The sequence below is a fragment of the Semicossyphus pulcher genome, unplaced genomic scaffold (assembly GCF_022749685.1).
Source record: "Semicossyphus pulcher isolate SPU_LCO1_2020_fin unplaced genomic scaffold, fSemPul1.0.p SCAF_14, whole genome shotgun sequence".
Classification (NCBI taxonomy): domain Eukaryota; kingdom Metazoa; phylum Chordata; class Actinopteri; order Labriformes; family Labridae; genus Semicossyphus; species Semicossyphus pulcher.
The window spans coordinates 17,330,079-17,343,986 of NW_027211648.1; the positions used below are offsets into that span (position 1 = coordinate 17,330,079).

General features: G+C 40.6%; 3 protein-coding genes across 3 annotated transcripts; 1 reads left to right on the plus strand and 2 right to left on the minus strand.

The window, feature by feature from the left end:
- Window positions 1–369: 369 nt before the first annotated feature.
- Window positions 370–3,697, plus strand: angel1 (angel homolog 1 (Drosophila)). Its single transcript, XM_069662393.1, has 8 exons — window positions 370–538; window positions 641–710; window positions 791–1,233; window positions 1,358–1,499; window positions 1,623–1,733; window positions 1,830–1,863; window positions 3,204–3,367; window positions 3,442–3,697. Exons 1-8 carry the CDS (start codon window positions 389–391, stop codon window positions 3,600–3,602), a joined length of 1,275 nt encoding a protein of 424 aa, XP_069518494.1. The 5' UTR covers window positions 370–388; the 3' UTR covers window positions 3,603–3,697.
- A 1,623-nt stretch (window positions 3,698–5,320) lies between these two features.
- vash1 (vasohibin 1) lies at window positions 5,321–9,779 on the minus strand. Its single transcript, XM_069661990.1, has 7 exons — window positions 9,309–9,779; window positions 8,808–8,896; window positions 8,350–8,406; window positions 7,953–8,027; window positions 7,371–7,752; window positions 6,812–6,921; window positions 5,321–6,619 (listed from the first exon to the last, which is right to left on the minus strand). The coding sequence occupies exons 1-7, from the start codon at window positions 9,528–9,530 to the stop codon at window positions 6,547–6,549; spliced, it is 1,008 nt and encodes a 335-aa protein (XP_069518091.1). The 5' UTR covers window positions 9,531–9,779; the 3' UTR covers window positions 5,321–6,546.
- A 1,107-nt stretch (window positions 9,780–10,886) lies between these two features.
- Window positions 10,887–13,903, minus strand: fcf1 (FCF1 rRNA-processing protein). The gene is made up of 8 exons (XM_069661778.1): window positions 13,823–13,903; window positions 13,177–13,241; window positions 12,938–13,009; window positions 12,699–12,847; window positions 12,498–12,570; window positions 12,310–12,397; window positions 11,281–11,375; window positions 10,887–11,134 (listed from the first exon to the last, which is right to left on the minus strand). The coding sequence occupies exons 1-8, from the start codon at window positions 13,823–13,825 to the stop codon at window positions 11,086–11,088; spliced, it is 594 nt and encodes a 197-aa protein (XP_069517879.1). The 5' UTR covers window positions 13,826–13,903; the 3' UTR covers window positions 10,887–11,085.
- Between the last annotated feature and the right edge of the window lie 5 nt (window positions 13,904–13,908).

Below are 13,908 nucleotides of genomic sequence, written 5' to 3' on the forward strand. Positions count from 1 at the left end.
TGCATGGTGGGGAAGGCAGTTCTGGGCTGGTATTTGCCCCTCTCTTTAACACTCAAACCTACCTTAAATTCAGTGAGCAACATGATACACAAACCGGGTGGCACTTTCCGGCAGGACTTGGACTAGCAGAAGAAGTGCGTTGCCCACTGTTGCAATTTCCTGCAGTGAGCTATTACCCTCCATTAGAGCCGACGGTGCCCTTTGAAGGTGAGAATTTGATATCTTCCTTTACTGGAAGTTTCATTTTTGGGCCTTTTCAGTTGTAAATGTAGTTAAACTGTTTGTGTTTGTTTTCCTCCTAGTAATGTGGAGAGTATGGGAGGATGTGGATGAGAGTGCCTCCGCAGCAGAGCCTGCCCTGACACTCCTCCCATTCACAAACGCCTCAATGGACTTCACTGTTATGTCCTACAACATCCTTGCTCAGGATCTGCTTGAGGCCAACGAGGAGCTGTACACACACTGCCCCCTGGAGGTGCTCGACTGGAGCTACCGCTGCAAACTTCTTATAGAGGAAATACTGAAATGGGCACCAGATGTGAGTCAGACTAGATCATGTATTTGTCTATTTTTATTCAAAAATGCAAACCACATTCATTTGCGTCATCTATTATTTAGTTGTTTGTCCTGTTTTGTGTAGATTTTGTGTCTCCAGGAGGTTCAAGAAAACCACTACCATGAACAACTGTATCCAGTTCTGTCTCAGATGGGTAGGTCATCTAATACAATACAGTAGACCAATCATGTTGAAGGATATTTGACAGAGATTTACCGTATGTTGTCTCTCCAGACTACACCTGTGTGTACAAGCGGCGCACAGGCACAAAGACAGACGGCTGTGCCACTTGCTATCGTAGCAGTCGCTTCTCCGAGCTCTCCGTCACCCTGCTGGAGTTCTTCAGGCCTGAGACAGAGCTGCTGGACCGGCACAATGTGGGCATTGTTTTGTTGCTTCAGCCTGTGGTCACCAAGGGGTCAGCGGTCAAAGCGAAGGGCCCGCCGCTTTGTGTGGCCAACACCCACCTGCTCTTCAACCCCAGGAGGGGCGATGTGAAGCTGGCTCAGCTAGCCATACTGCTGGCAGAAATTGACAGCGTGTTTAAGTCCTGTAAGGCCAAAGGTGAACACTGTAACCTAATATTGTGCGGTGACTTTAACTCTCTCCCCGACACGTCTCTGTATCAGCTGATCACCACCGGAGAGCTCTACTTCCACAGTCTACCCACATGGATGGTAAGACACTGCTAAAAGTGTGATCAATGCCTGGAAAATATCCTCATAGCTGTTTTATACTCTTTCTTTCATGTTGTCTGCCACATTCTTCAGAAAGCATGTATGTTTTTTACATATCCAACAGATATCAGGTCAGGAGGACCTGTCATACAAACTCCATTGTCAGAGACTGTTTGCTCCTCTGTGGCCCAGCTGTCTGGAAATCACTGACAGCTGCCAGTACACGACTGCCAAGGAGATATTTGAGGACCAGAAGCAGAAACCAGGTCAGTGTTTGAAGATGAAGCATGCTTTGTACCTACTGTTATTTTTGTAGTCTTGATGTAAGGAGTCTTTTTTTGTTTTATATCCTCTCACTTCCTGCCTATGTATTTGTTCTTCTTGTGTAGGGAAATGTCAGCTCAGCCATGACTTCCTGCTGCAGCTGCGCTTCAGTCCAGCTGCATGTGTCCGGCCTCTGGACTTGGAGCTGATCCCAGGCGTGACTGACAACACACCAGGTACTGTCTGTAGCATACAAAAGCCACAGTAGTTACTTTTGTTCTTTAAACAAGCTTTTTTTTTAAATGATGGGTCTTCTTTCTTTTTCTGTGTAGATGCTTCAAGGAGAGATCAGATTTATGATAAAAGGTTAGTTTGCCTGCATATTTTGTGTCACATTCCCTTTACACAAACAGGATAAACACTATAGAGTCAGATAGCAATACAGTGTTACTGCAGCAAATAGATACAGGATAAACAAAAGGGTTACATTCAGAGGTGGAAGTACTCACGTTACTGTGATTGAGTAGCTTTTTCTTGTACTTGTACTTTTTGAGTATTTTTCAAAGCCAGTAATTTTACTTTTACTTCAGTATGTTTTAAATGAGGTAAAGTAACATTTGTACATCAATCCGTTTCTGAGTAAAATATCTATCTATGGATACTGCAAGCTAGAAAGAAACAGACTTGGACACCAATCAAATGCATGGTGCATGTTGATTTTCACTGAGTGTAGAAGGAAGGCTGGGCTGCAACTGCCTGGACCAGAAGCATAATGTTAGTGAGGCATGAATGGGACAGAAGAGAGTTTGAAAGAAACACAACCTTTGACACAGACTGAAGGAAGTTGTTTAACCAGAAACAGCCGTTAGATTGCTCTCTTTAAAGCCACCAGACTCCATTAACAAACACAGTGATTCTTTTTATTCAAACTGACATTTTACATTTGTTACTATTTATTGTTATTCTTGTCATTATTGTCTGTCTGTGTTTGTTATGTTCTTACTGGTTTGCTCCACAAAAACAATAAAAAATGTTGATCACAAAAAATCAAAACAGTAATTTCACGAACACGGGACTTGCTGGTCTACCGCTGCCTCGTTACACATCGTAACACGTTAGTTTGGAACTGACCTATCCCTTTAAAACAACACACAACAACACAAACAAAGTAACCTATCGAGGCAGCGGTCGACCATCAGCAACTCCCGTGTTCTGCGAGGTAAAATTACTGTTTTTTTCAATGGAGTCTGGTGGCTATGAAGAGAGCTTTATAACTGCTGTTTCTGGTTAAACAAAGGATTTTACTCTTTGACAAAAGGTCCATCTCTCGTCATTTAAGTTTCATTTTATTTCATTTGCATAGGATACATGAATAAGGTAACCATGGCAACATTTGTTTATTATAAATATCAGTGGGGTGGGAAAGTAGCTAAGTAACTTTTACTTTGAGTACTTTTTAAATAAGCTACCTTTTACTTTTACTTTAGTGTAATTTAAGTCAATAAACAGTACTTCTACTTGAGTAGAATATTTCAGAATTTTTTACACCTCTGGTAAAATTTACATCTATTATATCATTCTGCTTTTTTGCAAGTCAACTGTCAAGCATGTAATAAATGTATAATGTGCAAAACAATAAGATATATAAAGCGGGAGAAAAGGCCTAATCAGTTGGAACTGAAATGTGACTAAATTTTGTGTCGCAGATTCAGAGACACCATCACTCATCGGTTCGACCTGGAGTCGGTCTACAAACACATCCTCCCGGGCTCAGGCAATCCTGAAGTGTCGACCCTGCACTCTGAAGGGGGAGCTACTGTCGACTACATCTTCTACACCCCCAGACGTGTCTTAACTGCTGATCCAAAAGGTAAGAGGACGTAACATAAATAATTGTGCAATCCGTATGAATTTGCGAATTCATGTTTTTTTTCCTTCTCTCAGGTGGTGGTGACCCTGTGAGTAAGGGTCTGAAGCTCATTGGTTCTCTCTCCCTCCTATCAGAGGACGTCTTGTGGTCACTGAGGGGTCTTCCCAGTCACATATTCCCCTCTGACCATCTCAGTCTTCTGGCCAAATTCCAGGTGGAAGTAAATGCTGCATGACGGAGAAGCCTGTGTACATTTGAAGAGAGAACTGTGGATATTTCTGCTCTTATGTTTTGTTAGTAAGTTGTGGCTCACTCCTGAATCATAGTTTTGTAAGTTTTTGTTGAAAGGGATAAGAGAGAGTGCCAATATTGATGTTGTTCCAGGTTTTTCATCAGATACATGATGCATGACAAATCTTATTCATGATGCTGAAATAGTTAATTTAGTAATGAAGGAAGCCTAAATTGTTCATTTGGTGGCGTTTTAATTTATTTTAAGTGTAATTTGACGTGAGAATTTGTTTTCTCTGATTATGAGTCAGTTCTGTTTTTTCAGATTGTAAAAATATTGAATCAATATTTTACATTACTTCTTGGCTCCTTCATGTTTTTGGCTCTGGCACATCCCTGAAAGTACAAAGTGTGCTTACCATGAGAGTTTATAGCTCTGTCCTGCATTTATAATTCAGCACATTTAAATATACAAGCACTAAACCCTCCAGTCTGTCTGACTGTGTGTATCCTGCCCGGTCGAGTGCTCCGACTGTGACCTGAATGTTGGCTCTGCCCCTCCCGTCCCACTACACTGAGGCGCTCGCTTTGTCAGGGCGAAGATGTCTGCGTGTGTGTGTGTCTGTGTGTGTGTGTGTGTGTCTGGTTGATGCATGAATGAATAATTCATTTAGATAGTTGAGTGTTCATGCATGATAGAGCTCAGTAAGACAGCGTTGTTATGTGTGGGCTATAGAAAATATGTGAAGATGCCCATCAGTAGGACGTCTTCCACTCCCTCCTCATTCCTGTCCTGCTATGAAAACATTAAAATACAAACATTCGAGTTGAAAAGTTTATTATAGAGAGGAATCAGTTTATGTAAGCATTTACTTACCTTGTAGCATTAAATGCATTCAAGTAAATGAAGTAGGTCAGGAGGGTTCATCCCAACAAATAGGTCGGTATTCCTTAGAATCATCATTCACCAGCCCTTCTTTAAAGGAGCTCACTCTCACATACAGGTTTTAGAGCAGTATGTTATAGCATGGCAGTATTTTACCTCACATGCGTGCCCGTTCAGAGGTACATTATTGACCTACGTATGAAAGTGGTTCCTTGCTGACGGTGTCATTGAATGCAACCACCATTAAGCTGATTACCGGAGCATCCGTCCATTGATGGTTATCCATTTAACTGCAGGATCCCTGATCATGAGAACAGCACACATGCTGCCAGCTTCTATTTATATGACTGCAGCTAACATTGGCACCTAAACATAAAAGTAACGGCAGAAGCCATTGTAGTTTTTCCACTTCAGATGCTGCGAGGTTTCAAAGATATTCTGGATGATTCGGTCTGACTGTTGGTTAAAATAAACTCTGCTGCTGCACACAAAGACTCATGCTCCCCTTAAATGGACTTGTTTGTGTGAAGTTTCCTTTGTGTAAACCTAACAGGGAGTGTTAAAGACATCATCATTTGCCTTGGTGCCAGAAGCTGCCCTTCAGCTGAGGACACCCTGTGCTCAGTTTGAACTATTGGTAGACAGAAAACTGGCGCCATTCCCCTCCTGACAGCTAATTACAGCAAACCGCTGTGTAAACACTGAACTTCTTTGATTTAAGGCTGCGTAAATAATGTCACAGTAATTATATTCAGAGCAACAAATGTCCCTAAAAGACCCTAATATCAGAAAATTGAATAAGAAGCCGAATCATGTCACAATCATAGTGAGCCTTTATTGTGATCCGGTAACTCAACAGTCTTTTGGTACAAAACAACTGAAATGAAAGTGGACACCTACAGTACTGTGCACATGAACGTGTTCTCTGTGGCAACATATTAAAAACAGTGTTTGGTAAATATTAAGTGGTCTAACGGGTGATCACCAACACTGGAGGTCGTATAAAATGACAGAATTATCCACAAAAAAAATACAAATTGCAGATAAAAGTGCTGCAAAGAAACTTCTTTACACCTTAAATGGAAGTCGGTTGCTTGGATACCACTTCAGGCGAGTGAAGTATTGGATAAAGTTGCTACAAATAAAAGTTCACATAAAGCAGTCATACAGTACATACTCACTGACCTCTCACTACATGTTTGTTTAATGCAGATGAGCTCAGTCAGCTGGATTGCCACAAACCACCTTAATAATTGTAGTGTCTGATATTATCACTCAACAGATGCCGTCATACGCTTTAATACGCTTTAATAAGTTGTGTTTTGGAACCGTATTAGCGTGCTAACATGCTAGCATCTGGATATTAAATGTAAAAAAAAGTGTGTGTAATTCATTTTCATTATTTTGGAAGTGCAGAGATTAATTACACTGCTTCATTTTTTTAACGTTAAGCAATGACAGTAAAGGGTTTAAGATAAAAAAGTCTCTTTGAAGTTTCAAACAAGGCACGAGGGTCGTGGTTTGCAAACTAGTCACTACAAAGCAGTCGCTGCCCAGCAGAGCCTAAGTGGATTTAAAATGACATTACATGTATTTGCACACTTACAGTACGACGATACCGATTGCAGACGAGCGTTAAGAGCTTTTGTTGAACGTAACACCACCACAGAAACCTATGATATGTCAAGTAGCACATTTACACTGAGTGGTTCCCAGCGTCGGGGAGGGGTCCTATTTTTCGTGTGGAGTTGGAAAAACTGATCTAAAAATGTAACAAAGTTCTGCACTTCTTTTGGCCCCCCTTTATTTTATAGTTTGGGAACGTAGCCAGCACCAATTACCATCAACAGTACGCGCTCCAGAAAGCCTCCGACTGTACATGGACATAGGGACGCTCAATGAGGCATTTGTTTCAGGAGGGAAACTTGCTGGTGACCTTTTCAACATTACATCCCGTGAACAGGCCAGTTTGTACAGAGATTAGAGCCGAAGAGTAATTTATGGCTCCATTAAACACATGTTTGGTACCTTGTTACTTTATAAGCAACACCAGAGTTCTTCTTCAGACTCGAATCTGGTATCCGTTTATGTCTGTGGCCGATTTTTGCTCCAGAACCTTCTTCTCTCCGGAGGGGCTGCAGCAAAACACAAAAAACATGTGAGATGATGAGGAGGAAAAGATGACTATTTCATAAACTACTTCAGGTCATGAGACGTCTGTCGAACAAAAAAAATTCCCACTTACTAAAAACAGTCGACCACAGTGTCTGTAATGTTAGTATTTTTAGTGAAATACAGAATTATCTTCAGCACATGATTAATCATACCGTCTCTCTACGCGGCTGATCCTGCGGATGGGGCTGCTCTGTCCTCGTAGGGGTGAACCCATGCTGTTCCTCCTGTCTTTGGTGGGAGAGGGCGGTGCAGGCTTTCCTATCTGCAAAACAGTTCACACAAAAATCTCACTTACGGATGAGACTCTACGTCCCTACTGTGCATATTTTTTTTTAAAGCACTCGCTGTAAAAGATCATCTATTGATGGACTGACTCAGCCATGCATGAAGCACAGCAGCGCAGCAGAGTGAAGCCATCACATTAGTTTTATTACACACAGAGCTCAGCGCCAAGGCCGCCTTCATTATAATAGCATGAGAGGTGATGAGAGAGCGTCGTTTGAGAAGAATCGCTCCTCAAACACGGGTCAACTCAGAGTCACTGTGCATGAAGAGACGGCACGTCAAAAGAAATCTAATAAGGAGTGAGGAAGGGCCGCTGCTCTGGTGAGGACAAATTACACTTCTCATCATTGTCTCTGATCCTGCACGAGCTCCACCAGCTTCTAAAGGTTACACAAAAGAGTGAGAGTAAATCAAGTGAAGTTGTACCTTCAGCCTCATGTCTCGAGTGTGTCTCTCCAGCTCCTTCCGCAGCTCCTCCTTGGTCAGCTTGTCCACGTCCAGTACGGAGTGTTTCCACTCGATCTGCTCCACGCTGTGAGGGTCGTGGGACACGTACTGGCCGATCCTGACCTTGCGCAGCGTGTGCCAGTAGCCCCTGTAGGCTCCTTCGAACTCTTGCACCAAGTCCATCAGTGTCTTAAACTCCAGGGGCTTGAACATGAGGTCCTCCCTGCGGCTGATGCCCAGCGCGCCGAAGCGTCCCCCGCTGTGGACTCCCAGCACGATGTGGTGGAAGTGGTTCCCTGAGAAGTGAGACTGAAAGCTGAGGGGGAAGCGCTCCACACCGGGCATGTTGTTTGTGAGGTAACTGTGAGAAAGGTGGGTCAAGGAAATGGACAGCCTTGACTACAAAGTTTGGGAAAAAAAGAACATTGTCCTCTAATTGATAAGTAAACACATATAAAACAAGCTGTCAGTCTTTACAGTCAATGCCACGAAACACAATACAATATAAAGATATCATAGCATAAAAAGCTAATGCAACATGATCTGCTGCTGTAAAGATACATCCCCAGGATCACCGCCTCCAGGCATTTGATTGGCAGAGCCTCCCGTGTCATCTCTTTTGCAATGTCCATCAACCTGCACAGAAAGAGAGTAACACTTTTACCGCCTACACAAACATGCTGTTATTGATTTTATGCAGTCAAACAAAAACATTTTCCATGAGCCAGGAAAAATAATGCTACTTAATCTAATAGAGCGAGGTCAGGATAACTGCATCCAGGCCTCTGCTGCCTGAGTTTATTCTAACAAAGCCCCTAGCTAAAGCAGAGAGACATCTGCTCCACACGCACCACACATTAGCAAAACAGGCTAAACCATTAGAAATCAACAGACATCCTGTGACATAAAAGTCTAACAGTGATGATGAGTTTTGCATAAAAGAGAAAAACATGCTCACGCAGTAAGAGGCCGGCTCTTCTTGATTTCAAAAAACTGCGTCCCTGTGTGATTGTACCTGCAGGAGTTAGAGTTAAGGTCACAACATGAGAGAGCAACGTGACGCGCCTTTGAGAGAAAAGTCAGGGAGAAGACGCATTCACTTTGAGTGCTTTGTGATATTCATAGGTTGTTGGTTAATTATGGATGAATTTCTGCTCTGACTGGAAATCAAGCTTAATATAGAATATGGAGACAGTGGCCTACTTTCTCTTGTTTGGCCCATATTTATCAAAGTGTGCCAAAACAGTGGGTCAGTAGGATTAATAAAAGGATGTTCTAAGCATTATTCTTTTTCATTTTGTTTTCATCCATTTGAGTGGGATTAGTGTGTAAAATAGATCTTGAAATGACGTATTATCAAGAAGCCCTTCATTGTTGTACAAACCAGCCATTTGTACCAACTTTGTCAAAGGATACTGCAATTCCCTGATGTATTTCTGTATGGCTTCCAGTCGCTGTGGGACAGTGGTGGTAGGTTGGTAAGTAGGCACACTCGGTATTGGAATCTGCAGGACAGAGCATCCAAACAGCTGCGTTACCATTAAACAATCCCAAGATTCATTGCTGCTGGAGAATGTAGTGTTGTGTTATTCAGAGTGGAAAGCGTATCTTAGCTACACTTTAACCGCTCTCATGTGAAATGAATGAAAAGTACCATTCTTCTGAAGACCCATAGCATGCAAATAATACAAAATAACATGGCCAAATAGCATTGTATTTCACTGCTGTGAAAGAGAAAAATAATAATTTACATTTGATTTAGAGGCATGTGGCTTTCTATCAGTCATGTGAGACTGCATAGTAACACTGTAACATCACTTTCCCACAACACATGGGTGTAAATTGTTTCTTCATTGTGTAAGGTTCTAATGCTTAGTGTAAAAATCAGCTTCACAGCTTAATATCCTGCACTTTTACCTTGGGCAGGTCAGTGGCACCCCGGATCTCCTTCCCCAAACCTTCTCCACCGGGGTGTATTCGAGCCACATGGCGCCACATCCTCTCCCAAGTCTCCTCATCCACCGGGAGGCCTCCTTTGTTGACATAGAAAGGCACTCCTCCATCCCTCAACTCTTCTTCACCTTCATCTTCCTGCTCCTCATCTCTCTCCTGCACACAGCCAACAGTGGCCCTCAGCATCTCTCCTCCTCCTCCTCTTCCTCCAGCAGGAAGCCAACACAGAGTCCAGGCACACAAACGTCCTGCCTGATGATGCCTTGGACGTCTCACTGGTTAATCTGCTCGCAGGTTTAAGCAGGATCCCATAACAGATGGCCACCTCATGACACCAAGCAGCTTAATGTGCTGCCAATGTCTCCAAAACAAAAGTCAGTGCTGTGGTGTGTTCAATGTAAAGGTGATCTGCTGTAATTCAGACTCACCTTTGTATTTAAGCAGCTGGTGGTGTCCTATTTATTGCACAAATACAAAAAAATCATCTGTTTAAAATAAATAATGACTTTGCTTTAACTAGTGAGCACTTTGGTTAAATCTAGCAGACTACAATAACCAAATATTCGCGTGTACAAATGAATGAAGACACTAGGATGAATAAGCCTTCAGAAATGTTGCTAATTTTAATGACGGTTACAGTGAAAGTTATTTAAAAACCACATAAACAAGTCCGCCGATTTAACGCTTTCTCTATGTAAGAGGATTGACGCTCCAGACAACAAAGTATTACAAATTACTAATTCCCTGTACCGTTAGAGGTCATTCACACCACCGAAATCCCGTATAAATCACTGCTGGTGTAGATTCCTATCACCTCGACACTCCTCAAACGTCCCGTTCATGTCCGTTTCAAATCATCTCCTCCCAAGTCAGCTGGTTCATTGTTCATGCAGATGCTCCGGGGTTCAGTTACTGCGGGTGAGATTCACGTCCAACGAGCCGCGCAGACACTCCCAGATTTCCTTCCACTGCGCATGCGTTCTACTTAGCGGATGATCTCAGCAGTGACAAATGCTGCCTTCAGGTGCCCATCCGCTCCTTATCGATTCGTTCTCAAATCATTTTGACTAACGGTCCAAAAACGCCTAATTTTTTATTCATGTTTCACTTTACTAATCGAACAAGAATCGTTTAGTGCTATAGTGGGAGGCTGAAGTGAAGTACATTTATTTGTAATATTTCTTTAAATAAAAATTAACACTATAAAAGGTAATAAAAAGAGATATTCAAAATTTTTGCCAAAGAATGACAATTGTTGTTTCATATTATATTTATTATATTTCTCTGGCCATGTCCAAGTAGACTTAGTGATTAATTGGCAGCATTTACATCTAATGTTTACATGGACCCTGTTCACTAGGATACTTTTTCATTTAATAACCTTGAGGGAAAAAAGTAAACAAGCCAAAAAAAAGTGTGTTCAATGTTATTACATTAAAAGGCATCAGAACAGGATTGCTCTAAGCTAACTTTTCATGGCATATTTGCTCTTATAGCACGATACATTTTGGGTGTTGGAAAAACTGGAGACTGAACAGAATATGCTTCTCAACAATTTATTTATTCCTGTGACAAAATGTTTCATAAGAAAAAGAAGAAAAGTAATTTGCAGTGTGATCAAACACATCCCATCCTCACCACATCATCAAACCCACAACATCTTTGATATATATATAAAAGACAAGTAATTTTCATCAGGAAACTTCAGTCTATTTACAGCTCGGGCCCAGTTGTGGAAATATTAAAACCTTGGAGCACCATAGTCATCAGGCATCCGTTCAATATTGTACCTGTATGACAAATAAAGAAGAAAAAAACTCAATAGAGTTGACGTATAATGAAGCTGGAACTAAGTTCAAAATTATTCCCACATTTTATGTAAAAAAAACACACAATAACTTCCCCATATCTAAAGCTAAATTTAGAAAAAGGTTACCTGTGGTTTGAGATGTACATGATGGGGACTCCAGGGATCTTCCTGACTCTTCTCTTTAGATCTCTGTCCACAGTAGCCAGGATGTAACACTTGTGCTGTGGAAATATATAGATATGTAATTGATATCTTCCTATAATTGCAAACAGTAAAAGTGATACAAGTCACATTAACCCACTATGATTCAATTAGTATTTTGGCACCAGCAGTTCATAAGTGTTCTGTTGCTAGTAGCAACGACAACTGGCAATGTTCTATAGAAGTATAAATGATCTTGTAACAGCTTTTGTCAAAACTCGGACCACATAAATATAACAAATATAAGAATAATTTATCTACTATCCAGGTGCCACCATTTTTACAGCTGTTTAGTAAATTCTGCTTTGTGATTTGTTAATTATAGAGTTTATTGCACACCAAGCTAGCTATTAGCTGTCTAAAGCTAACATGTCGAGAATGCAACATTCTCAGTAGCTTACTGGTGGGTTACTGTTATGCATGTTGGTCCTTTTACTTCTAGATTAATTAGGATGTCGCACTTTCTGTGGAATCTTTCACTTTGTTTCTTCCAAGCCTGTAACCAATTTGACAGCTAAAGTTATTCTACTTTGAGAGTCAAATTTTGTTGCTACTGTACCAAATATTTTTAACAATCCCTTTGGTTTAGCTAACCAACTCTTGTATATAGCTTGTTGTATTTTTAAAAATTTAATTCATTATCACTTTATAGTTTTCATCAAAATCAGTCATTATTCTTTGAGTTCTATTTTTACATGAATTCTAACACTGTACACTTAAGTAATTTTCATAACTTGTCATAACAGAAAAAGCACAATACAGGAGCCTGGAACTATCTCAGCTAATGCAATGCAGTTGTTTTAGATGTTATTAATTAAACCAGTGCTTTTCCTGTCAAAATGCTGCCGTTATAAAATGTGTATTACTTAAAATATTGTATCGTTCATAATGAAGTGAACACTGACTTTGTATTTCATGTGTGTATAGCTAGGACTGTACACTAAAGCATGTTACCTGTGTTACTCTTTGGACTAAACAGTCATCGGCATATGTTCCCTTGTGTGTGCACGGCAGCCGCTCAAACCTCGGATCCTTTGCTATCCTGCAAAAACAAAACAACAAAAAATGTCATTATAAATATGTTGCATATAAACAGAATGGGTTCATACCCCCAGTGCCATTTAATATTCAGCAGCTTGTACCTGAGTGCAACTCTGTACTTCATTCCAAGCTTTTCAATCTCAGCCATCACACAGTCTGTGATATGTGGGATACCTGGTTTGGATTTAATTGCAGGAAAAAGAAACTTCTAGGTTATCAATATTACATTCTGAATTGTTATCTGTAACAAATAGATAGGAAAAATGTTGTTATCCTAAGTACCACTTGGACATATTACTTACATTTTGCATACAGGCAATCCATCATAGACTGAACGATGTCCAGTTTGGCTTTGATGGAGAAGTTGATGAAATTGGTGTCGACTAGAATGTGGTACGGTGGACCAAGCTGCGTGTTGTACTGGAAGAACAGACATGAAGGGTGCTTTGGCCTGCACAAACAGTTACAAGAGATCAGGTTATGGACCCATCATCCACTGCAAATTATAATCCAATACAAGCATTTCGTGAGTCCAACTTACACTTCTCTCTCCTTAAGCGCTGAGGGATCTTTCTTCTTTTTCTCTTTTGCTTTAGCACGATCCTTCTCCTTTCTGCAAAACAAGCAAGTTATAGTGCCCCACATAACTGTTACAGGCTTTGTTTTGTTGATTTAGTATGTGAAAATAGGCTGGAGTCATTAATTTGAAGTATTTTATGAATCATTTTGATAAACAAATGGTGACTTAGGCTAAAAAAACACGATTTTATTTTTACTCACATTCTGTTATCTTTCAGATTAATCATTCTCTTCATTGCAGCAAACTTCTTTGTTTTTGCTTTCGCCTAGATTGGTGAAGTTAAAACACACAGACACAGGTTACAAAAAAGATAAAACAACCAACAGTATCTACAGTTTTAAGTGTTGACATTTTTTAAACTATGTTTGGATCTACCTCACAATACATGGCCTCTGTTGATTAAACAAAATAAAACAACAGTCTCTCACAGCTTAACATCGTAGAAAAACATAACTGAACCTCAATTTCATTATTGAGGCTTCTCTTAATTTATGAAGTGGACGTATATAGCTACACAAATCAAACAATTAATTGATAAGCTTAACTGAACAAACCTAACTTAGGCTAAATTCAGTCACACCTTTTAGGGAGACAACTGCCGTCTGAGTTTCATAAATCTCAAGATCTTTAGATTGATAAATAAAATAATATATTTAACATGAATACTCCTTTCAGCAGCCTATCAATCTTGTTTCCTTTAAATGCTAGGCTAACGTTAGCTAACTTATCATGGTGGCAAGTCAGCTTCAACGCCTAATCAATGATAAGCAAAAATGGGACAATTAAACGGACAACAGCTAAAAGGGCAGCCGTGAAGTAAGTGTAGCACATTCAGAGGTTACATACCATGTTTTTAAATGTTAAACCACAGCTCGCAATAGCAGAGTACCTTGCTCCCCTTCCCCTCGTGTGTCGATGCTATTATTGGTGAC